Here is a 24,449-nt window from a genome sequence, read left to right on the forward strand (position 1 = left end):
GCCAGTTCTGGCCTCCCTTGCAGTCCCTAGGGGTAGAGCCCTGGGAAGGACTTTTTTAATCCCACTCCCACTAAGGTCCCACATTGTTTCTTGCATTTTTATCCTGGTCCCACCTGCAAAAACCTTAGAACCTGCAAATCCCACAAGAGAGACAGATTTCCCCATGCTACTTTAAAAAAATATTAATATATATCTATAAATGGAATTCAGGCACAATTTTTAGTACTAAAAGAATACAACCAATCTTGCTTAAACAATGTAAAAAAAACTTCAACTCCTGTTGTAATAGACATCAAAAATCTTCCTATACCTCGCTTAAATTTAAGTATTAAAACCTTTATTTATAAAAAGAGAAACTTGCTTTACATTGCTGAAATTCTATTTATGACAAACTATCATGTGTATATCACACAGAATGCCAAAACAAATTGCACCACAATTTTGCTTTAAAAGGTTCCGTTTTTTTATTGATTATAAAAAGTAAGTTTTTTGTTTTGTTTTGTTTTGTTTTTTTTAAAACCCTGGAATTTTAAAAACTGCTTAAGCACCATTTTTAGAACTTTTGAAATATACCATTCAAGTTATTTATATGTCAGGATTATTATTGCTTTTTGAAAAACATTTAACAGAAAAACTGCTCACAGCACTAGGTTCTTGATAGAAATAAATTTTAAAAAGAGGCTCAAACTAAGTGATCGATAATAAGGTCAATTTAAACAGCAGGTGTAGCTAAACTTGCATTCCTCCTCTCCCCACCCCCGCAAATTATTGCAGTCTGGTTTTTTTGCCCATCCAATCCCGCCCAGCACCCTTAATAAAGTACATTTTACCAGCTCCTGCTATTATGGCAGTGAATCCTGCAGGACCCACAGGATCCAAGTCCGGCTGTAGAGCTCTGAATGGGGGCAGAGTTGCACTGGGGTAGGGGAGGAGCAGGAGCAGCATACTTTGCACCCTTGCAACCCCAGCCTAGGCAGCATGCCAGGCCAGAGTGTATCAACGGCAGCATATAGTGCCTAATGCTAGAGATACTCTGAGCAGCTGTGCAAGGCCATAGACAGCCTTGAAGAGGTTGCCATAACTTCTATAGCTGCCCAGAATCCAGAGTGTGTAAAGGAGATGAATCACACACTACATTGTGCTGTCAGCAGAAAATATAGATAGTCAAAATGTAGAGTGTAAAACTGTGACATCAAGATTAGAAATTACTTGTGGTGTGTCTGATGTCTGTGTATATAATGAAAGTCACATCTATGTATTCTGTGGCAAACCAGACCCAGCTCTCTTGTTGCAAGATAAAAAATAAAATAAAATTCAAATAAAAATAAATAAATACGAAAATTAATCTAGAAACAGTACTCCGTTACTTTTTATGTGGATTTCTGTTTACTTTACACTGCTCCCACATTTTTGCTTTTCAATATGTTGAAGACCCCTATTCAAATGGGGCCGAGGTAGATATCGCTGCATTGGTTTGCTCTTGAGTCACATTCCACAACCAGGAAGGCTAAAAGCCTAACTTGTTACAATATAAACTTGGATTCTAAAAAAAAGAATTGGAAAAGTTTAGATTCTGAAGCACAAGGTTTGAAATCTACAGCAAATTCTGCTGTTCACAGACTACTCTGTCCCTGTGAGCAACACTTTTTGGCATGTGTATGTATTGTATATGTGAACAGATCAATAGACACTTTCAAAAATATTTTCTTCTGTTTCCAATAAAAGTATTCCATTAACTAAACTTTTTCAGATAAAAGCTTACAAAATCTTAGACTTCACATATCCTTGGCAAATTATTTATGGGGGGAAGTAAGAGGGCCTGACAAGGTTATGGTGTTGATTCTGTACATTTCCTTTATTTTTGTGGTTAAAAGGAAATTATAACATGTTAAGTCAAAGCGTAGCCTGTGGAGTTGAACTAAAAAGAACCCTTAAATGGACTAAAATTCCCCTTTTGGTAAAAGAGGAAAATACACAGTGGCGACATAGGATTTCTTTAATTTAAAAAGTTGGTTTAGGTATATTAATTTGAGTTCAAAGCATCTCTCAAAGGACATGATGCCCACATTTTTAATTTTACCTAATACTGAGCATCTGGTGTGGACTGGTTTGTGGTACTGAGACGAAAAGGAAATACATTACTCATAGATGAAAGGAGTGAGGGAGAATCACTGTCCTGACTAAAAATAGTCTTTTTCCACCAGTTAATATCAGCTGGAGGTTTGATTAAACAGTAATTGTCTAAAAAGACACAATAATTAAGTGTGACTGTTTCCTCTCAGAGGCCAGGCCCAGTGGTGAAAGTTAAGTATTGTCCTTCAGATAAGGTCCTGAAAGCAGTTTTCCTGGATGTCCACTCAGCACTTCTGTAAAATGTCCTCTCTGGGTGCTGAGCTGCAGACAGACATAATCCAGGCCTATTCACAGGCCAGCAGGAGCTTTTTGGAGATGTAGCACTGGAGGATTTTATGACTCCATATCGGATACAAGCTGCCTCACCTCTTTGGCTAAAACTTTAACCCAGTGGCTCAGAGATTCCATGAGACAAATGGGTTTAAATTAAGAAATGGAGTGTGTAATAAGACTGTAATGTTTTATATATAATGGGGATATTGAAAAGCCTCTCTAGCAATCCCTTTTCAGGTGTGGATCTGCAGAATTTAAAACCTAGGGAAAGATAAATTAGTTAAACAAACTTTTTCCATTTTCTAGTTGACTCTTACATTTTTTTTTTTAATGTATATTTTGCTTTCAGTAGAAATACCGTTCTTTTCCTTGTATGCCTCCCAGTATTCTAGCACACAGGTAACTGGCACAGACTTTTTTATATACAGTAATTATACTACTTAGGCTTTCTGTAGTGCTTTCTCTCTAAAGGACATCCTAGTGCTTTATAAACATTAATATGTCGCACTTGCAAAGCACTTTTCATATTAGAAGTATTTAAATATTACCCAATTAATCTTTGCAACCACCCTCTGAGGCAAGGAAATATAAATACTCCTATTTTATAGATGGGTACACTGGATCATAGTGAGGTTAAGTAACTTCCTCAAACGTCACAGAAAAAATCAATGTTGGAACTCAGATTAAAAATTAGGATTCCTAGGTCTGGTTTTAAACCACTAGACCACACTGCTCCCACAACACCTTTTTGAGTTAGGTAAGATTATTCCCATTTTATATGTGAGGAAACTGAGGCATGGGAAGGTTAGGTGACACAACAAAAACCACACCGGAAGCTTGTGGCAGAGCTGAGCATAGATCCCATATCTGCTGACTCCAGGGCCTATGATTTAAGCATAAGACTCTGCTCCCTCCTGTTATATTTTAAAATATTTACAGCAGGGTGACTATTAAATGCAAAAGTAAAGACCCATTGTTACTTGTGTGAGTGATTTTTACACTTTCTCATTAAACCTGAAGAAAAACTGCACTAGAACGCTCATTTGTACCTCTACAGCCTAGTGCTAATTTTTTCAAAACAGTTGGGCTTGACTGTGAATACCAGTTTGGCACCTAGCTCTGCTGGGAAACTGCTAGCCTTCTGCTATCCACAGATTGGAAGGATAAAATCTGAGATTGCCCACTGAGAATATAATCCATATCTGCAGGGGGTTCAGAGATTTCTTCACCTCAAGGAGGCTGCTGGGTGTTTAGAACCTTTAGAACCTGGGACTCTCAATTTAGGTTCAAAACAGTATGCTGTAAATACCTAAATTAACAAGTACCAACTGCTTTTAAAGGGGGTGGGGGAGAGGCTGTTAGCTAGCAGTGGAAAAGTGATTAGGTTGTCAGTTTCCTTAATGTTTGTCATCCAATTATCTATCATAAGGTCCTATTAGATTTTGAAACAATTTTTGAAATGAATCTTTTTAATTACTCATGAAAAGCAAATATTTTACTGGGCTTCTCACCCAATAATCTCTTCTCACCCAATAATTCATTTATATTTATTTTTTTTTCTTTTATTCTTTTTTTTAAATAAAAACTGGGTCAATAAGCCCTTGGATAAGAGGTTAAAATAAAGGAAGATTGAGAGTCAATTGCTTCCATATTTTGAGCCTATGACTTCCAAAATCAAAGGCCTGCCCTAGTAATCCTAATGGATTGACTTCCAAAATTCCTTGGATTTGTACTGCTGGACTTGCCTCTCTCCAGGGCTTAGCTGGATCCCTGCAGATAGATTTTCAGGTTTATATGCTGTAATACCACTTAGTCCAGCTGTAAATTTGTGGCGGCTAAATTAATACAACATTATAGGAAAGACCCTGGTATACCTACAAAAGTCCTAGCTTGTATTTCAAATACTCAGGAAAAAAATTGCCTTTTCAATTAGTTGGTTGTGTGGCCTGATTGAAGAACAGCCCCATGGCTAACAAAGCTTTTTCTATAGTATCAGCTTGCTCCTCAGCCAACAGGACAAATAGTGATTCTGTGGTTGGTCATTAATGGGCTAGCCATCGGGTGGGGGTTTTGTTCTTAAATGGGGACTTTGTCTTATCCCTGCTGTTTAAGCCCCCTCCAAGCACTCCTCACCTGTCATATCTGTCATACATTTAATTCATCACGCTCTCTGGTCAAAAGCTACACTGATAGTATCAAAAGGAGAGGAGGGGGCTTCTTATAACTTTAGTGATCAAAGGAGATTACCAAGAAAATAAGATTTTAATGAAGAAGGCAGGTTTGTGAAAGAGAATTTAATGTGTTGTGATTCACTAACATATAAAGGTTCGTTTTATCCCCATATCTACCATTCTGCAATGCCAAACTACAACAAAATAGGAGTGTCTGGATTTTGTTTGTGATTTTTAACTGAAAACTGGGTTGGACAAGATACAGAAAAGGTTTATTTCTACTACTAAAAACTCCATTTTTTCTGTAAAAGTGCAAGCAAACAGTTTAAAAATAACAAGTGTGTTACAATGATGACAAATGCACCAAGCAATCATTTGCCATCAGACCCACACACATCAGCATGTTAGTACTCTCTTTGGATTAGCTTTCTGGAATATTAGTCACAGTATCTATGTAAACTTGGCAACATTGTTTTCAGAAACGAACCAAATGGGCAATTTTCAGTTCCAGATTTGGGCACTACAATATTGCTGTGATGAGTACAGAAGCAAGGCCAAAGATGAAGAAATGGACCTTCTGTGTTCACCCCTATTTTGTCAGGAAATTTAATTCTATATGGAGTCGGGGGAGTGGGGCGGGGATCGCTTACATGTTTACAGTGAAAAATATCAACAGCATTCTTGCTTTTTTGTGTGCTTTTTAGTCAGCTTCAAGTATGTAATATTCACTGTACAGTACACTGATTCAGGCTTCATTTCAACTGAAATTTTATTCTTTCCAGAGTGTGCCTACCTAAGTCTAGATTAGTACTCAAGAACAGTTAACTTCATTTTCTAATAATTTAAAAGCAGCCATTGATGAGTTATCTATAACAGATGCTGCTGCTACCTGAGGGCAGTGCTAGAGTACTGAGTGGTCAGTCATTCAAAAATTCATTTAACTGCAAAGATACTAAACTGAAAATGTAAAGCAGAGATTCAGTAACTATTTAATCTCACTACAGTATATTGCCAAACTTGCATGTTAACAGCAGAGTTACTTAATTTATTTGAAAGCTTTGCATAGTGATAAACAAATTCTCTAAATACTAAGTGTAAATAAAAGAAAGAAAAGTTATTTGTATTATCACAAAGGTTACCATATTTTATGGAAAGATGGGAAAACTTATCAAATAGCCTCTATATAGAATTAAAAATATACAGTCCAGATTCTCAGACCCTGAAATCAACCGAGCTATACCAATTTACACCAGTCAGGATCTGGCCCATGTAGGTTTTTTTTTTAGTTACGTGTGTGAGGAACATGGAGGAGGAGATAACGAAATCCTGGTCAGGCTTGTCATTGGAGGAGTGGAAACTTTGATTCTCATTTTCCATCCAAAGACACACCTTGCAATACTTTAACCTGAATGTGGATTACATTATTTATTTAAGAATTTAAACATTGTGGATCAAGGGCTAAACTTTTAAAAGCTATGGTGCCTAATAAATACTTCTAAAAATCTGGCCACATATTCTCAGCTCGTGTTAACTGGAGTAGCTTCAATAAAATCAACAGAACGATGCTGATTTACCCCACCCGAGGATCTGGACTTAAATATCATGCTAGATTTGGTACTGACTTCGTATGACTTTCCTGAAGCTGAAACCTAACTTGAGTTAACTGCTATGTTGTTTTTCAGTAGCCCCTGATAAGGCCCTTTTATACTATAAATGAAACCAGGTCTCATTGTAACTGCTATAAAAGGTCTGGAAAACTGTACTGTAGCCTGAGTATCTGAGCTCTTGCCTGCACTAAGAAATTTTATCCATAGGGGTGACAACAGGCACAGCTGAACCAGAAGTGAAAGTAGTTTTATATATACGTGTTTGCAGGATCAAACCATGTTCAGCACCATTTCAGAAACAATGGTTGAGCCTTACTTGGAATAAGGTACACTGGGTCTTCCTGTAATGTCACACTCACTCAGATGCCACAAGCTTATGGATGAACTAAGTGGAATTATAGTTGGGAGCAAGGCATGTTTTGGTCATATCTACCCTTGCAGGTAAACTGTTTCCAGAAATGGTTTAGCTAAACCCATTGCTACTAATAATGTAGGGATTGGAGGGCTCGGGTTTTTACCACCATGTCAACCAGATTTGCTTAGAGTTAGAGTAAGGTCTTGTCTCCATGAGAACTGTGGATTAAACTAAATCAGTTTAGGTGAAGTTCAGAAACTGACTTGATCTAAATAAGAGTGTTCACACAAAGGGGTTGCACCAATTTTAGTCATATAGCTTCTAAACCAATTTAGTTAATAAAAAAGTGTGCAGACAAAGGCTCATCTTAACTAACACAAAGATAAAACCACCAGAAGCTGCCAGAGATCTGTCTCCACTAGGTTCCTCACCAGCACCAACACTGATTTAAATGAATTGGTATTAGCACCAATGAGAATTGTTTGGTAAAATTATCTGATTTTAAACACAACCCATGTGTGTGCCAGACACACATACAATATATTGAATTAAATGCAGTTGAAAGAATTTCCAGCTTTAATTCACAAGGAAACTCTTATTTTCTTTTTCTAAATATGTTATGGCACCAGCAGTTAAATTATAACATAGACACCCCCCTTCTCAAATTTAGGAGTGTGGTTGAGTTACATGGTACTTAATCTTAAACTCTGATTGTTAGTCTTTGTTAGATTTTGTTCTGATTGTTAGTCTTAATAGATATTGGCAGGACTGAACTATTTACGCTAGGAAGTGCTTTCTAAAATAATGAAAGTCCACATGTCAACATATAGAAATCAAATGGCAAAATGATCTACTTTGCTTATATCTACAAAGCTAGTTTTATTCAGTAAGTTCCTAAAATGTTCTGTGGTTGGAGATTTATTTTTAAATCACTTTCTCCAAGTTAAGTCTGCCTATAGAAAACTTACCCTGTGTGTTTTAAAAACCAAAAAGAAAAATATACCTGTTCAAAAGATTAATTTCAAACTACTGGTATGTCACCCCCTACCTGGGTGAGGGGGGAAATGATCATCTGAAATTAGGCAAAAGTTTTCTTCTTCAGCAGAACAAAGTCATTGTGCCAACACTTAGTAATGCAACCCATCAACTGTTCTTATAGGTCATACTTCATTCTCTGTAGCAAAGCTTTGATGGGGGGGGGGGAAGAGAGAGAGACAAGCTCTTCAGAGCCCAGTGACACGTGCCAAACACGTGGAAGGTAAATCCCCTAATTCAGTCTATTCTTCCAGCATTCCCTGGCAGGCAGCCAAGCTAAATATTTCTGCTGGATAAAAAATGCACTCTTGTATGCAGCAGTCTCTTAACAGTGTGGCTGTCTACGGTAGCAGAAGGGGCTTCTCCACAGGGAAAGCACCGCGAGAGCTGACATGTGTGTTCTCTTATCTATCTATCTATCTATCTATCTATTTATTTATTTATTTATTTATTTAAAAGGGTCTTTATGGGCTGTGATTGGATTAACTTAGTGAACCCTGGAGGAAGAGAAAAAAACAAATTGGGAAACTGGTTTAGCGCCCCCACCTTTTTTGTCATCTTCTTTTGGGATTTCCTGGCTGGCTGCCACCTTGAGTCTGTTGAATGTTCTTTAGATAAATCAATTAAAAAGGCTTTAATATTTGGATGATTGGAACACAACATATGGACTACTGATGCTGGTGTCATGTGGTGCTTGCAGTTAATTGAAATGATTAATAGAGGTGTTAGTTTCTTTAAGACTAATTGAAGAAAAGAATATAATTGGAAGCATGGACTTTAATACTATTGTTACTGAAGCATTTTTAATAAATGTGCCCCTTGAAGCTATTATGCTTTTGTAAAAAGTTACTAGACGCAGTGATTTGCAGAATATTCTGTGCTGTAAATTGGGTTGGGGGAGGGAGGGAGTACAGAGTTTTTATGTAAGTTCATCTGAAAAATTATGTTTTGGAAGGGGGGGGAGAGGATTGTATTTCAGCAATCAGCATATACTCTGAGTTCGATATTCAGTTGCCTTTAGATCCTTTTACAGTGATTGGCCTTAATAATGAGGTTGGTAAACCAGTTCACTTTACTGCATACACTACTGGGAAACCTAGCTCCAGAACCTAATCTGGATTCTCTTACAGCCCGTAGGCTGAAGCCTCAGCTAATGTCCTTTGAAGCCAATGGCGCTGTGCCCTTTTACTCCAGCTGAGGATCTGACCCACTAGTGTCTAAGCACACCTCAAAGATAGCAAGTACAGACACTTAAGAGAAAATGCTAACAAGGCCGCACATGTTGTCAGGGCGTCCATGGTTTGATTGATAACCACTGCTGCTGCCATCTTTTCCAGAAGGAGCCAGTTGTCTATACCTATGACTGGAAAAGTAATGAATTTTTCTGCCAGAAACAGACATAACATGGGAGAAATTCAGACGATTAGCGTGAAAGTATGTTCTCACTTAGGACTGATCTACACACAGATTTTGTATCGATTTAACTATCTTGATTAGGGGTATGATTTTTACAAAACAGGTTAAATCAGTTCAACCCCTAGTGTGTATACAGATATATCAGTAGAAAAGTGCTTTATATTGGTATAGCTCATTCACCTTCTCTTGTGGAAGAAGAACCTCTACCCTGGAATAACTGCATCCACACTAGGCAAGTTGTACTGCTTTAAGGATACCAATATTATTTTGTATTTAGACAAGCTCTACATGCCAGTTAGTTGTTTTGTCAGTTTTAAATACTTTCCTCTGTGTCTACTGTATTGATAATGACTGGTGAAACTCAACCTTCAGCTGAACCATCAAAATAGTTTGTTGGTTTTAGACAAGCTTTTGAAGTTTGTTTTATTTCTTTCTTTCACTTTGTATCCTGATCGAGACAGAAAGAGATCCACAAAGTTTCCTTTCTCCAGCTCTCCACCTGCCTTGCCTCTTCCTCTTTCTGTCAACACATATCAAGCAGATCTCATTGGCTTTTAAGCCTTCCATCATAAGATCTAATAACATGGCAGATTGGCATAAAACTAGCTCCCTTTATATCTTGCATTGGAAGGGCTTCCCAATCACAAGTGTCCTAGAGTTCATTGTTTCTGTTATGTATGTACCTATCTGTATATCTGTGGTCATTCAGTACCATTCTTCACATCAGCATTCTAGGTGCTAAATCTGTAAATTAGGCCTGTGTGATGATAGTCCATAGTAGATTCTGCATTCCACCCTTTCCAAATTCCAGAAAGCTCTCTGCTTGTTCTCTTCCCCTCCCCCACCCTCAAGTCATTATTTTGATTATTATGGGAAAGATTTAGCAAATGATGAATATTGCAGCATGCTGTAAAAGCAATTAACCTTGGGTGAGTGTAGTTCTCCCCTATGGCCTCATCTAGATTAGATTTGGAAGGTGTTAACACTCTATGACCTGGTTTAACACATGTAAAAGGCACACTGCCTTGTCTACACTAGGTTGTTAACATGTGTGAGCCAACACCTTCCAAATCCTAGTCTAGACAAGGCTTGATAGCCCATTTCACAAGTTAACCTACTTAACTGAGAGTGCTGAATTTTCAGATCTCATATGCTTTGCCCTTGGTTTTGCTACCTGCCTTGTCCAAGACGACAGCAGCTTCTTGGCTAACCAAGGATGGAGAGCCATCCTCTGATATTGTTGGTTTGTGATCTGTTGATGGCCTTGAATTGGGATCAGAAAGGAACTGGCTGCTAATGGATGGTACAGAGCAGTGGTGCTCTGTGACTAACCCTGCTGAGGAGGTGGATGAGCATGGACCTAACTAGAGAAGGTCAGAGTGTGTGACACTCACGTGAGGAGTGTAAAGGCAAGAAACAGCAAACACTGTCTGATCTGCTGGACCCCATAATAGGAAGGATAGGGCAGTTACTACAGTGATGGGCAGTATAGAAAATATTTAGTTCTGGATTATTTAAAGAGTAAATTATGACTTGAATAAAGGGGTGTGGACCTGTTTGAAGTTGTACAGGTAAGAAAGGAAGACAAGGTTGGAGGTGGGGTCTTCATACAAAGAAAACCAAATAATTCAGATTTGGGAAAACACCTGAAGTTTGATCTTTATTCTCCTGGGGACTTATTGCCTTGTTTTCTCCTTTGCCTTCCCTGTCTCCAATTTCTAAAGTAGGAGAAGCATATTAATCTAAAAAAATCACATTTTGGGTCAGAACTGTCCTCTTGGGAGGCACTTGCAGATCATCTTATTGTTTTTGTTTGCATTTGTGGTTCTGCTTATATTTATGCATCTATTTCAAGAGTCAAAAAGGTTATGTTAACCCAAAATAAATAAGAACAGAGAAGTTATGGGGCAAATTTAGGATTAAAAAAAATACAGGATGGTTTTAATATTTCATACACTTCCCACACAGATTCTTAGTGATGCTTTGTAGGGAGCTTTCTGCATGTAAAGACTTGAGCTTGCCCAGAAGATGTGTCCTGTTTTGTGTACAGATTTGACTGAAATGGATTGTGGATAGGAAGTGGCCATCTTGTGGAGATGGGCTAAGAGGGAAGGGAGAAATGAGGACTGAATACTAGCTTTCCTTACTCCCAGTTGTTTGATTTGTGGGAAAATAATGCTGAGAATTTTGTAGGAGGAATATTCAGGATAAACTATCTCAGACTAAACTCTTGAAACTCTTTTTAATTGATCATTTTAATGGCAAAATTGGGTATTTTAGGACACTGGTTTACCAAAACAGATGTGCGCTACTGGATTTTCATTCATTTCAAGAAATGTATTATCTTACTTTACTAACACTTTGACTGCACCTCCTTCCTCTGTGATCAGTTCAGGGACACTGATTTTTCTAAATATTACTGGTTTTAGGTGTATTTTGGGAATCCTCTGGCATGGATACAGAAGAAACTTTTTAAAATTAATATTTAAACATTTTTGGTTAAACAAGAAAGCAGAAATTAGTGCACGACTACACTTTATGACTATTAACTGAAGGTTGAATTATTAAGGCCTCAATTCTGCAATTTGATTCATGCAAGTTGGTTCTTGTGCCCATGCTGAGCAATGGGGCTGTGCATGAGTCCACAATAGTCATTATAGGATTGTAAGTCTGAATTGCAAACTCCTTGGGGCGGAGAGCTTCATCTACTAGATCTGTGTATGGAACCATGCGGTACTTTAGAATTAATTTCATCTAATTCTAGTGTGTTTAAGTGGAATTATAGAAAGAAGAATAGTAGCCTGAGGAAACTAGATTTGTATATATCCAAGTTCTTATATGTGATCTGTATATTCTGCTCATATTATCATTCACATAAAAAAGAGAATTGTGTGTTTGATGGTGGGGAAATAATCTGAAACATGCTATGTTGTAGACAGGATTGGTAGCACTACCTATTAAGATTTCTCAGCACTTCCCATTGTGTAAGACCCTGCTTTCAGCTGTTTATAACTTCAATTTTTAACCATTTAGTCTGAAAGTTTCCATGCTGGGAATCTGCCTCAAGCTGATGGGCTTGTAGGGGGAATATTTCAGCCAAACCGTTTCAGTCATTTTTCAGAGCAAGGAAAAGCACATTGTTTCCATGCTTTGGAGCAGGTACTTGACAGGGAGGTGGCCATTGTGTCAGGGATGTGCCTTTTGACATCCCCCTGAAAATCCACCCAAATTTGACCAAGTTATAAGCCTTTGAAAAATTGCAGTTCACTCGTGCCCAGTAGCAACTTCTTAGATTTTAGCAGCTAAATTCCTCAAAGATTCTATCTGCACCAGGTATGCTCCAGCCCAGTGCTGACAAGGACTTTCCCTGCAATTGCACCTCTGTGCTGATATGGATCATGTTGGGTCTGGTCCGGGCACCTGAACAGAGAGCAAGAAGACTATTCAGTCCTGTCAGTGACTCTCACTAGGCCCAGGCAGAGTAGAGGAGGAGGAAGCTGTCTGATTCAAATGAAGAGGGGAAAAGAGCCAGATGTGGAGGGGAGAATACATTGGGACAATGAGCCAGGGGGTTGGAGAGATGGAAATTGGGACTGGAGACTGGCAGGCTCGGGGAGAGGGACCTGGGAGTTGGGAAGAGACTGAGTTTGGGTGGGCATGGAGACTGGGACTGAGCACTGGGGACAGAAACTGGGATCAGGAGCCAGGAGGAGAACTGGCTGGGCAAGGAGACTGAAACTAGGAGCTGGGAGACAGGGGGCACTGAAAGCCAGTAGTGGGGTGAGGAGGGGGGCAGAGAAAGACTGAGATTGCATGAGGTGCCAGGGGACACATGGACTGGCTGGGTAAGGAGACTGAGAGCCAATGGAAAAGAGGAAAGGAGGTGAGGGAGAGGGAAGACAAATCTGAGAAAGAGGGGGGGGGGGGGAGACTGGGACTGTCCAAACAAAGAGACTAAGGCAATGAGCTGAAAGGGAGGGATCACTGGGATTGGATGAAGAGCCCTGGGGAGGAAGATTGGGATTGGGAGTCCAGAGGGATGTGGAATGTGAGTGGGGAGGACAGGTGGAGGTCAGCATGTGGTAGAGAAATTTATTAGATGAGGAGCCGGGGCAGAGGACTTGGGAGTGGCCGGGCAAGAAGTCAGGGGACAAGGAGCTTGTAGGTGAGGAAGGGGAAACTGGGAATGGTGTCTGATTTGCTGAGGGGCTGAGCACTCACAGCTGCTCATGGAGTGAGTGGGAGCTGTGCTTTGAACATATGAAGTGTTACATATTGCTAAGTACTCTAAAAAATCAGGTTTTAGGGATCTCAGATTGAGCACCCAAAGTTAGTGGATACTTTTTACCTTTATCTCTATGTCCTTGCTCAATTAATAATGAATAATATTCCCTCATTTCACAGGGATGTTGCGAAAATAAATTCATTGATGTTTTTGATGCACTCAACCACTGAAGTGACAAGTGTATAAAAAAGCTCAGAAGGAAATTTATAATTCTATCTTCATAGCATGGTTTGAATAGTGTGCAGTTAAATAAGGCCATACATTGAGTAGCAAGGAGAAAACAAAATTTTGAAGAGCTGCTGATTAATTGAGCACTATCATATACATATATGCAAAGAATTAAGGTTACACATGCAGCTGTCTATCTGGCATTTCCTAACTTTTGAGTGCTTAGCAACCTTAATAATGTTCTTTTAAAGTAGTTTTTTGTGTAATCTTATTATATAACATGGCTTTTTATATTAGGCTATTGTTTTACAAATCTGATGGCTCATTACATGTCTTTATATAACATTGACTCAAGGCAAGAAGGCGTATGAAGGAGAAAAATTAACTGCTGGAAGTTGAAATGCTCTTTCCCTGTGTTTGTGCAATCTGCTCTATTTTGAAACCTTTTGAAATCACATTTGTTGATGTCTTTCTGCTCAGAAAAATACCTTTGTGCAAATAATGTTGACTTCCAATGGAAATTAAATCCATGAAGTAGAGAAATATACCTACCATATTAGAAGCTGTACAGTTGCAGCATTGAGTGTAGTAATAAATCCTTTATAAAAGGACTTTAGCTTTCTGTTCTTTAATTTTAGTTGTTGCTGTAGTTTAAATAATTGGTGAGATTGCATCTTAAAAGATAGCTACTTCATTCAGTTTATATATAATTGGAATCTAGAATATTCACTCAGTTTATGTAAAATTTGAGTTGAGAAAATGTCACATAACAGACCACTTATTCAATTCTGGTCTTTCGTTCTGCTCATGAATTCTCCTTTTGCAGATTACAGTTTTCACACATTTATTCAAAAATTTAGCTAAATAACTTTAACAATAATTCATTTGGTCTGCTGGTATTTGTGAACAGTTTGTTGCATGTATTGTATTCAAAATCTGAACTGTCTTAGTTAGTTTTGGTTGGACACACTGATATGTTGTTTCTGTTCCCTGATTGCATTAGCGTCACTTCTAGAATTTTGTTTTAATTCAAATACATGTTTACCAATTCAAGATTTGTTCTGGGCAAATATTCTCTATGAGCCTGATCCAGAACCCAAGGAAATCAAAGGAGGGGTTTTCATCAATTTCACTGGGCATTAGATCAGTCCCTATTTGATGTTTTTGTGATACTCCTGACAGTCAACTCATTCAACTAAAGTATTGGTGGAAAGTGAATGGAAAGCAGGTGCAAACCCAGCACAACAATTTTTGAGGCATTAGCCATCAGTGCTGTGCCATAGGTCAACAGGTAGGGAAAAGGACAGCTACTCAAACTGCAACCCGTATTTTACATCTCGTGTTATATTCTTTGGGTCACCGGATAGTTCAATACAGAAAAAATGATATGTCGCATATGTGTATTAGTGTGCATAATAGTCAAGCCAACTGTACACTAATATATCAGTGAAAACAATAGTATGAGACAGTTGAGCCATCAAAGGCAGTTTTAAGCTCTAAGTTCAGAGTAGATATTTTAAAGTATGAAATAAGACCTATTGTTCATATAAAACAATGGGGGCAATTAGGTGCCAAAAGGGTATTGTGCAATGTTTTAATTTACCTTCATTTTAAACCATCTTGCATATCTTAAAACATTATGACAATCAAAATTATCAGGACACCGGGATGAGAGGAGTTTGTTTTGTTAATTGCTCTTGCTAAGCCTAATTACTGCATGGGGTGGAGTAGATGTGAAGGGGAGGGGAAATCTGCTAGCGAGAGGAAATTCTAAAGTCCTAGGAGCTGTTTCAGGGAGGGCTAGATGAGAATGCCTGTGTGAGAGTGAGAGCGTGGGTGTGGTGTGTTTGTGGGTGTGCATGTGAGTGAGTGACAGACATTCCATAGGGACTAAAATCCTGGGATGCATGAACTGGAGACTGGGAACCTGTTCCAGGTAGATACATGGGGGTACTGCTAAACAAGGAAATGTGCTGCATTTGTCTTTGTGTGTTAACTAATATTGTGTAGCATTATGACTACCTATTTTAATGTTAGTTTCTTAGTTTCATGATTAGTTTCGTGTTAGAAAGGCCTGTTAAATGATGTGCTGTGATATTAACTCTTGATATTACTGAGTTGTTGGGGTTAGTTTGATTTATATATAGCTATTGATCTATACTGGCATTACATATTTCCTTTAACCATTTTTCCTTATCACCGTTAGTGTAGCAAAGAGACACTTCATTAAATAATTGTAATTGTTTAGAATGAGTTATAATGAAAAGTAACTTCCAACAAGACTGTAGTGCTTGATATTGTGTTGATTAGTTTGAATGTCCTGTATTACACTGTTAGAGGAGTTCTGAAGTATGCTTGAATAGTATTGTAGGACTACTTTTTCCCCTGGGACCTTCATGGGTAAAAGCACTGTATCTGATAAGGCTGTCCCAGTGATCAAAACTGTAAGTAAACTATTATATAACAATTATATGTTTTTCTTAGGGTATGTTACCGTACTTGTTTGCTGCCAGGCGGCATTATTGGGTGAAGGGAGGAGCCTAGAACAGCAGAGGAGTCACACTCTGATTTTGTTTAATCATAATGTATGCTTTCAATAAACTCTTTTAGTGACATGAATTAAATGGAATTATAATACAGGAGAAAAAAATGCTACTGTTGCAGCTATGACAGTTTAGTGGTTGGGTGACTGGAGTAGGTTTGGAACTCAGAGGCTTTTCTTTGCTTGCTGGAGATACTGGTGGACAAATGTGTTTACTTTTTCCTTAGTATTTATACTAGTTAATGTGTTGCATCAGATAAATCTATTTCCAGAGTCCATCTTTCAGCTTGCTCCCTTCCCTCCCTGGTTGACAAATGGCTTGTGTTTGACACAGTTTTATCAGTTGAGCCCCTGCTGGGTGCTGCATGCTTGCCTGTTTATGCTTTATCATGAACAGTGAATTATCTGTAATATTTTGTTTCCATTCTAGCAGTTGGTAGGCCCCTAGTGTAAGGACTGATTTAGTCTTCCATAAGAAGAGTCCGTCATCTTTCTTTGCAAAGCCAAATTGTTATTGTACAGGGCAACAAAAGATTGAGAGCTTTCTGTATTGCAATCTGCTGCTGTCCCGCTTTTTGGTGGGGTGTTTTGTTGTTTGTTACAGCTACATATGCTAAAATGAAAAACTGAGTGGACATGTGCAATATCCTAAACTGCAATCTCAAAGGCTTTGTTTGTTTAGGATGACATAAATTATTTTGTGGGGGCCTCTGGTATGTTTTGAACTAGGTATAAGATTACAAGCAAAAGGGAAAGCATCAGCATCTTAAAAGTAGAAATTGTCTAAGGAAGGGCTGTCAGGAGAGGGACTCTACTGACTTATTTCAAGTTGGCTCCAAATGCTTTAGGAATTAATTAATATTATTGGAGTAGCTGTTTCCTGCATTAGCTGATACCACACTCTAGGTTTTGTTTTGTTTTTTAAAGGGTAACCTGGACTCCAGTTTTAACACTTACTTGCATTAATACAAGGATGATAAGCTAAAGTTAAACAGACAGAGACCCCTGAGTGTGTGAGGTCGGCCTCTAAGAGTTCTGGAATTTAGTGTTATATTTTACATATAGAATGTGGAAAACTCTTGAGTGAGGCCTTCAGGGCAGTATGTGAAGAGGTAAGAGAGGATCGGCTAGATATTTTACCAGATGAAATTGTTGTGGGGCAGAAACCAGCTCTGTGTGGGTGAGTGAAAGATTATTATCAAAATGATTTTAAGAGATGTTAACTTTGAATGTTCTAAAGACAGAAATAATATTGCCAACTTTGAGTGTTCAAAAACCATGTCAGGGCCTAAAAGAACTCATGAGATTGGCTGAAAACTCACAAGGATTGTTTTTGTTTTTGTTTTGTTTTGATGTGGGGTCTTTCAACATTCCTCTTTGAGTCATTAGCATTCACATTTTCAAACTTTTCTCTGCCACAGGAGGGCTAGAAGCATACTTAAACAAATATCTAAGAGTCTCATGTAATAACATGACATGGGGCTTTAAACAAAATGCCAAATATCATAAGACTCATGATTAAATTGTGAGAGTTAGCAACACTGTGAAAGGACCATTCTGATCGCATAGTCTGACCTCCTGCAGAATGCAGGACGTAGATTTTATTCAGTCATTCTGGCATCTAGTCCAACAAGAACAATTTTTTTATTATTATTATTATTTTTAAGAAACTTCAACAGGAGTTGTACCATCTATTATTTCAGAGGAAAAGAATAATCTAGGCAAGGCATTCAGTCGGGTAATGACAACAAAATAAGCAAGATAGTAGATACAAAGAGCATCTCTGAAGCCCAGATAAATACCCACAAGTTTGGCAGCTAAGATTGATATAGTGATTTGAATTGTCAGTGTGCGTCTGCTCCGCTTGTTGAGCCTAATGAAAAGTAGAGTTTAATCATGGGTGTGCCAAATTGAGCATGATTAGCTGTTATTGCAGATTAGTGCATTGTCTGGAGCTTCAGAATTATTGATCTGGGTGCTGTGTTCTGATGTTTTTCTTGCCCTCTACACTAACCCTCCTCAGTGTTTAGAGGAGGGGAAGCGGCGGAGGAAAGAGGTCCAGATGGGAAGAAAACAGGTCCTGAAAAGACCACATAGGAACTAGGTCAGGTACTCTGGAGATTAAAGAAGCATGCTTCATCCCTGTGCGCAGGAGGCTGTGACAAGTAGCATACAATTACGGGGAATTAGAACAGCAACAAGTAGTGCAGATTTATCGGCTTTAATTGTCTATTGTCAGGACAGAGCCCTTCTTGTAGATCAGGCCGCAGCCAATGCCTTAATACCTCTAATGGACTCTCTATTGTGGGATTATCTCTCCGAAGGACAATGTCTTTCTTTAAAACTAGTTGTTTTTTTGTTTTTCGTTTTTTTTTAAATAGCTTCAGCCCTTGGTTTTTCTCTTTGATTTGTTGCATTCTGCAGGAAATAGCTGAGAGCCTAGTGTTGCTGTTCTGTCAGCAGCAGTATTCCTTTAGGGGCACTGAGAGATACCTATTGAACATTAACCCCCTTGTTCCACCTACTTCGAAGAGTCCCATCAGGAAACAATAGCCTGTTGATAAAAAGCAGATAAGCAAGGACACATGGCTTAAGAGTCTCTCTGCTCTCTCTATTCTAAAAGCTTTCCTGGGTTTTGCAAAGTAAACATTACAACATTTAAAGAAGGATAAGGTGTCAACTATTTGTTGTGTTTAATAGCAGATGAATTCTTCTTCCCTCCCCACCCTGCACACATCAAGTACACAAGAATGAAAAGACTCACTTTACCACTGTTGAATATGAAGAGGCAACTATATGCTTTATAGTGAATAGCAAGTGCAAGTCCATGTTTTTCAGAGCCCTTGTTGCCATTCAGTTTTAAGCATATAGTTGCAACTTCAGATCCCTTCAGCCATAAATGAGTTTATTTCTACTTTAAGCTCCTTTACGGTGTGTATTTTTTGTTTTGTTAACCTGTTTTGAAACACACTCTGTGGACCAGATCCACAGCTGGTATAAACTAGCATAGCTCCATTCCCTGCAAGAAGAATGGATCTGGCTCTTTTTTTCTCTAATGTGTCTGTCCCCACAGTATCTAGCTGCCTAAGCACTAGTTTAAATAAAAGCAAAATTGAACAGGAAGGAAAACTAGGGTCTGTCACACTGTGGTTCAAGTCACTGTTACTTACTTACTGGGAGCTGTGTGGAATGGATCCTGAAAAAAATCATAAGCTTAAAGTTAGGAAAAAAGCCTTGCTGGGTTTAGTATATGCCTTATGCCTACTCTCCCAAGACAGTCATCCCCAGTATATGTGCTCCTTCTGAGAAGCTCCCACATGTAGGGTGACCAGATGTCTCAATTTTATAAGGACAGTCCCAATTTTGGGGGCTGTTCCTTATATAGGCACCTATTTCCCTCCCCCTCCCACCTCCATCCTGATTTTTTTACACTTGCTATCTGGTCACCCTACCCACATGTATGATACCTCCTCTGTGATACATCTTCCCTCCCTTATGGGATATGGAGGTGGGTCCTTTCATTCAATCCTTTTTCTCCTCCTTCTTCTTCTTTCCCTCACCACCCAGAACTCTATTTCCCTCTCCCCACCCTAAAACTAAAAGAGAAGTCATATGGCATGGTCTCTCCTGAGATTTCTTCCCCAACACCCTCACCCTAGTCTGCAGAAGGGAAAACTACAGAGGGATAGCCTCTTCCAGTCCATCTTCTTGCCCTTCCAGTGCACCCACACCAGACAGACAAAACGGGAACGCCTTTCACAGCTAATTCTTGCCCTCCACTAGGAAAGAGATCTACAAAGGTAGCCCCATTCAGGCTGCAGAGAAGCAGCCGTGTTAGTCTGTATCCGCAAAAAGAACAGGAGTACTTGTGGCACCTTAGAGACTAACACATTTATTAGAGCATAAGCTTTCGTGGGCTACAGCCAACTTCTTCGGCTGCATAACTGTGACTGTAGCCCACGAAAGCTTATGCTCTAATAAATGTGTTAGTCTCTAAGGTGCCACAAGTACTCCTGTTCCATTCAGGCTGATCTCTTTCCCCCACTGAAGGTCTCTGAGGCATTAATTCTGGCTTCTTTCTGCTTCAAGAGAGGAACCTTTTCCCATAAGTGGTTGACGAGGATTGTTTTGACTTGATCCTAAGTAATCTGCACAATATTGGCTTTTAATAAAGCCCAAGTGAGAACAAAAAGTAATAAAATATTTTAATTTGAATTTTTTTAAAGGGGGATTTTTTAAAACAGGTGGAAGAACACTGAAATAAAGAGAGAGATTCAATCTTGCACCAAGCTATAACTGAGAGCATACCAAATAGTGCTTCTCTTGCTATTGTACTGAAGAGTCAGAAATAAAAGGGAAGGAATTTGGAAGCCTTACAAGGTAATGACCAAGGTGCTCTGTAATTAAAGGCCATCCCTGAAAGCTGTATATATTAATTCAAAAGCCTCCCAGCTACAATACACACCACCCTAAACTTCCTGGCAAAAACACTCCATGTAGATTTAAATGAAATTTAATTTCTATCCTTGTAGGCAGCATCACACTGAAGTAGTCTAGGACATAGAAAGAGCCTCTTTTAGATCATATTTGAAGCCTATAAGTGTGCTTCTGCAAGGTCAGGACAGTATGCAGTGTGAGCACCAGGTTTTAATTTTAATGATTGCAAATTTCACTGCATGGTGACCGTTTTTCTTTCCTTTGTATCAGCTTCTGGTCAGGTTTTCAAAAATGCAGGTAAAACTGAGTGGGAAAACTAAGAGGAACAGCAACTTGAACATGGAAAAAATCCTTCTTTGGGCCTTACTTCTAAAGCAACTTACAAGAAATGTGTAGTGGTCCAAAGACCCCAGTTATTTTCTTCAGAGTAATGACCACAGTTGGTCCCCAAATGTTTACCGGTGTGAAGATGTCTACATACAGGAAGCGGGAAATGGGGTTGGGTCTGGTTATTACTATTGATGTGGTCAATCTGCCCCTGACCTTGTTTGAGTAAAGAAGGGGAAGATGTGAAAATGACTGTGCTTTAATCTCTTGTGTGCATTTTTATCTCCCCTTCAACTTTCTAAAGAAGTTTATTCCACTGGAGCCAGCTTCTCAGACTCATTCTTCCTTCCTCCCTCCTTCTTTCCTCTATACTTACACAATCTTATAGGCGTAGAGAAAATAACGCAGCAGCTGAAGCTGAGTAGCATCAGTTTGTTGTTGAGCTGAAGTGGTGATAGCATCAAAGGAAATGGATGGGGATTTCTGAGATCAGAGCTGTTAGGGCCATTCATGATTTGTTGCCAGGCTCAGAGCTGCTGCAAGAGAGATCTGCCTGAGAAATGCTGATTAATAAGGTAATTGAGGTTTTCTATGAGCGAGAGGGGAAAAAATGAAAATATGACTAAAAATGTTCTTTTTGAAATGAACATTTTGAGATTGCAAATTCCAGACAATAGCAGCAGCTACTGCTATGAACGATTTCTATACAAAAGCAGCAAACTGCCAGTCGAGTAAGATGTCTTTTTATGCCTCTCTGTAGGGAGGAAGGTCAGAAGGTCAGTGTCTATTTTTTTTTTTTCATGATAAAGTTTCCTCATGCTTGCTACTTTAATACAGAATCTTTACTGTTCGTCTTTATGTCCATCTCTGCTTTCCTTAACATGAGAAGCTTATTTAGTTTTATTCCCGATCATTAGAACAAGACCTACATGAAAGTGAAATCCCATCTCCTAAACTACTGTAGTTCTGCTCTCAAGCCTTTCTTAGCTCTGCTAAAACACCTGGAGCTAATTTCAGGGTTGCTTTGCTCAGTGCCACAAAACTATTTGAAGTGCGTACGCTCCATAAATTCCAGCCTGCTCCATCATCTCTGAAGGTGGATTAAAACTGATTTGGATTGGTGGCATCCTCCTGTCATCCAAATACATATTTGGTTTGATTCAATCTCTCTCCTTCCTCTTCCTCACTGAAAAAGTAGCCTCATTTCCTTGAGGCAGACTTACCTGTCCCCGGTTTTCTTTAATTTTAAGTTGATCAGCCCTTGAATTGTGTGTGGGTTACCTTGGAACACACAGGGGTTTTTTTTATGCTGATAAGGAAGTGAAAACACTGAAACATCTGCATCTCAGAGTGAGACTATTTTGTGTGTGTGTGTGTGCGCGTGTGCAAAGAACCACTTCAGTATGACTACATTGTTTTTCTGCTCTATGTGGTGTGACTCAGCATCAGTTAATTAACTCAATCAAGTAGGCCGGATTTCTCCTCTTCCTATTTCAGAGCTTTCCTAGACCTCATTTTGAATGTGCCTTGGTTATACCCTATATATCCAATTACATTTATACCCATCAGCACCAGTGCCCTTGCCACTTCTCTTGTGGAATTACACACTGGTAGTAGTTAAGCCAGGACACTCGCTCACAGCAGTTGCCCTACTTACATTCAGTGGCATGAGCCCTTCTGCATTAAAACATGCGGAAGGTCTTTACACAGATATACTATTCTCAGCATTGCAAAACCTAGAGAGGCAAATAATCCTTTCCACCCTTCTTTTTATCAGCAGAACTGAGGGGTGGGGAGACAGTTAGAGGGAGGTGTGTACACACTTGAGATTTCACAAAATAGTATTTTTCTGAAAAGAAATATGAAACATCCGCACAGGCCTAAACATATAAATATGTGTTTGTGGGGGGAGGGGGAAGTGTAAAACATGCTGCATCCTTAGTAAGAGGAAAGAAATTTATAAATATGTCTGCAGATGTGAGGCAAGAAGGAAAAGTAGGAGACTTGCCCTTCAGTGAGCCAACTGGTGTTTGTAATAGGGTGGCTGACTATAAATGGAATTGTGCATCATTGTTTCTCCAATCTGGAGGATTCCTCACTGAAGAGACAGGACCACTTGAAGGAAGTAAGGCATCTGGTTGTTTTGTAATGAGAAGCAGGAATGCTCTTAATAATAAACAAACAGGACATTGTATGCCATCATCACAGGATGTCCTTCCTTCAGTCACACACTGACTTGGAGAGAAGGAAAAAATTGACAAGGGCTCAGGGCCCACTAATTACTATACCAATCCTTCTTCCACTAGCAGCACACTCCACTTGAATACTGTCTGCATTTTTGTACATATTGTACTTAAAATTTGGTGCATGAATTTTTTTTTACTATGTTTTGTTTTGTAGTTATTTAATAAGCTTCCCCATTTATTACTTAGAATGGAGGAAGCAGCTATCTTTTTTTTTTAAATTGATGTATTTTTCCTAACTTCCTTACTAAATATCCATGTAAAGAGATTTAAACATAAATTAACTTGTAGCTAGGGTGACCAGACAGCAAGTGTGAAAAATGGGGACGGGGGTGGGGGGTAATAGGAGGTTATATAAGAAAAAGACCCAAAAATTGGGACTGTCCCTATAAAATTGGGACATCTGGTCACCCTACTTGTAGCCCTCATGTTTTGTAAGAAATAATTTAAATCATGAGACTCCTGAATTGTATCAGATAAAATACCACAGTTGTTTAGATTTATTTGTTGGAAGCTTTAAATGATATTTTTATATTCTCTAACCTGGAAAGGACTTTTTAATTGCTAGTTTAATAGCATCTCTTTTTTAATTAATCTAGATGGGAAAATTAGCTGTGTCCTTCAGACCTCACAGTTCAAAATAGTGGGGTAAATTTCTAGTAGAAACTCGATGAGAGAGCCATAATAATACTAAAGTCATATGTGTGTTTCATGTGGAAGTAAGGCTGGCTCCAAGGGAATGCTAATATCCATATGCAGTAAGAGGAAAAACTCTGTGAAATGTTGTCAGAAAGAAAAAAATTCCCCTTGGCTAATCTCCGTATGAGTTACAGGTATAGCCCCACCCCCTGCTTTTGGCAGCCCTGACTGTGAGTAAATCAAATGAGTGGCTAATAGGAAATCTGAAACAGGGAGGCTGCCTAGTTAACACAGAGACTGAAAGTATTGTAACACTCAGCCCTCCAGTGAGAGGCAAAAGCAGTAAGTGCAGCAGCACCTGTCTGACAGAAAAAGAGAGAGAGAGGCACAAGCAAAAGGAGTTAACTCTCTAGGTGTGAGTCAGTCTTACTCTAACATACCCAGTGGAAGGAAGAAGAAATGTTTACTCGGTAGATATGAGCGAGACTTATCTTAAACGTGGAGCTTCTGTTTGGAAACATTTGTGGACTCTACCTTGGTAAGGAACTTGATTCCTTTTTCCCCCTTGGATCTATTATTGACCTTTTAATGCTGTGTTAATATATTAATCTAAACACTTAGAATAAATAGCAAGCATATCTTGTTAACCTTTTCAGCGCTGATTTGGAAGACCTAGATATTAACCCTTTCACTTCTAGATGTAACTGTCAGTTCACTGGAGTTTCGATATTAGTCTTTATTTTCATCTTGATATTCACAGTCAGTAAATATTTAGCTGATGATTTGATTTGGCTATAAATTAGACCAAAACTTAAAGA

The 24,449-nt window shown here is 38.8% G+C and overlaps 1 protein-coding gene across 7 annotated transcripts in view; it reads left to right on the forward strand.

Annotated features, from left to right (window-relative positions):
- The window catches only part of PRDM1 (PR/SET domain 1), a 118,939-nt gene that overhangs the window by 65,333 nt on the left and 29,157 nt on the right, over positions 1–24,449 (forward strand). The window contains exon 1 of one of the 7 annotated variants that reach the window (XM_024102486.3): positions 15,242–15,379. The exons of 5 other annotated variants lie outside the window; for them this stretch is intronic. In XM_024102486.3, the coding sequence (XP_023958254.1) occupies positions 15,347–15,379 (33 nt within the window). In that variant the 5' untranslated portion in view covers positions 15,242–15,346. Of the gene's footprint in view, positions 1–15,241; positions 15,380–23,896; positions 24,170–24,449 lie in introns of those variants that run through there. One more of the 7 variants, XM_005287700.4, reaches the window with a different exon arrangement.

The sequence above is a fragment of the Chrysemys picta genome, chromosome 3, assembly GCF_011386835.1.
Source record: "Chrysemys picta bellii isolate R12L10 chromosome 3, ASM1138683v2, whole genome shotgun sequence".
In the NCBI taxonomy this organism is placed as follows: Eukaryota; Metazoa; Chordata; order Testudines; family Emydidae; genus Chrysemys; species Chrysemys picta.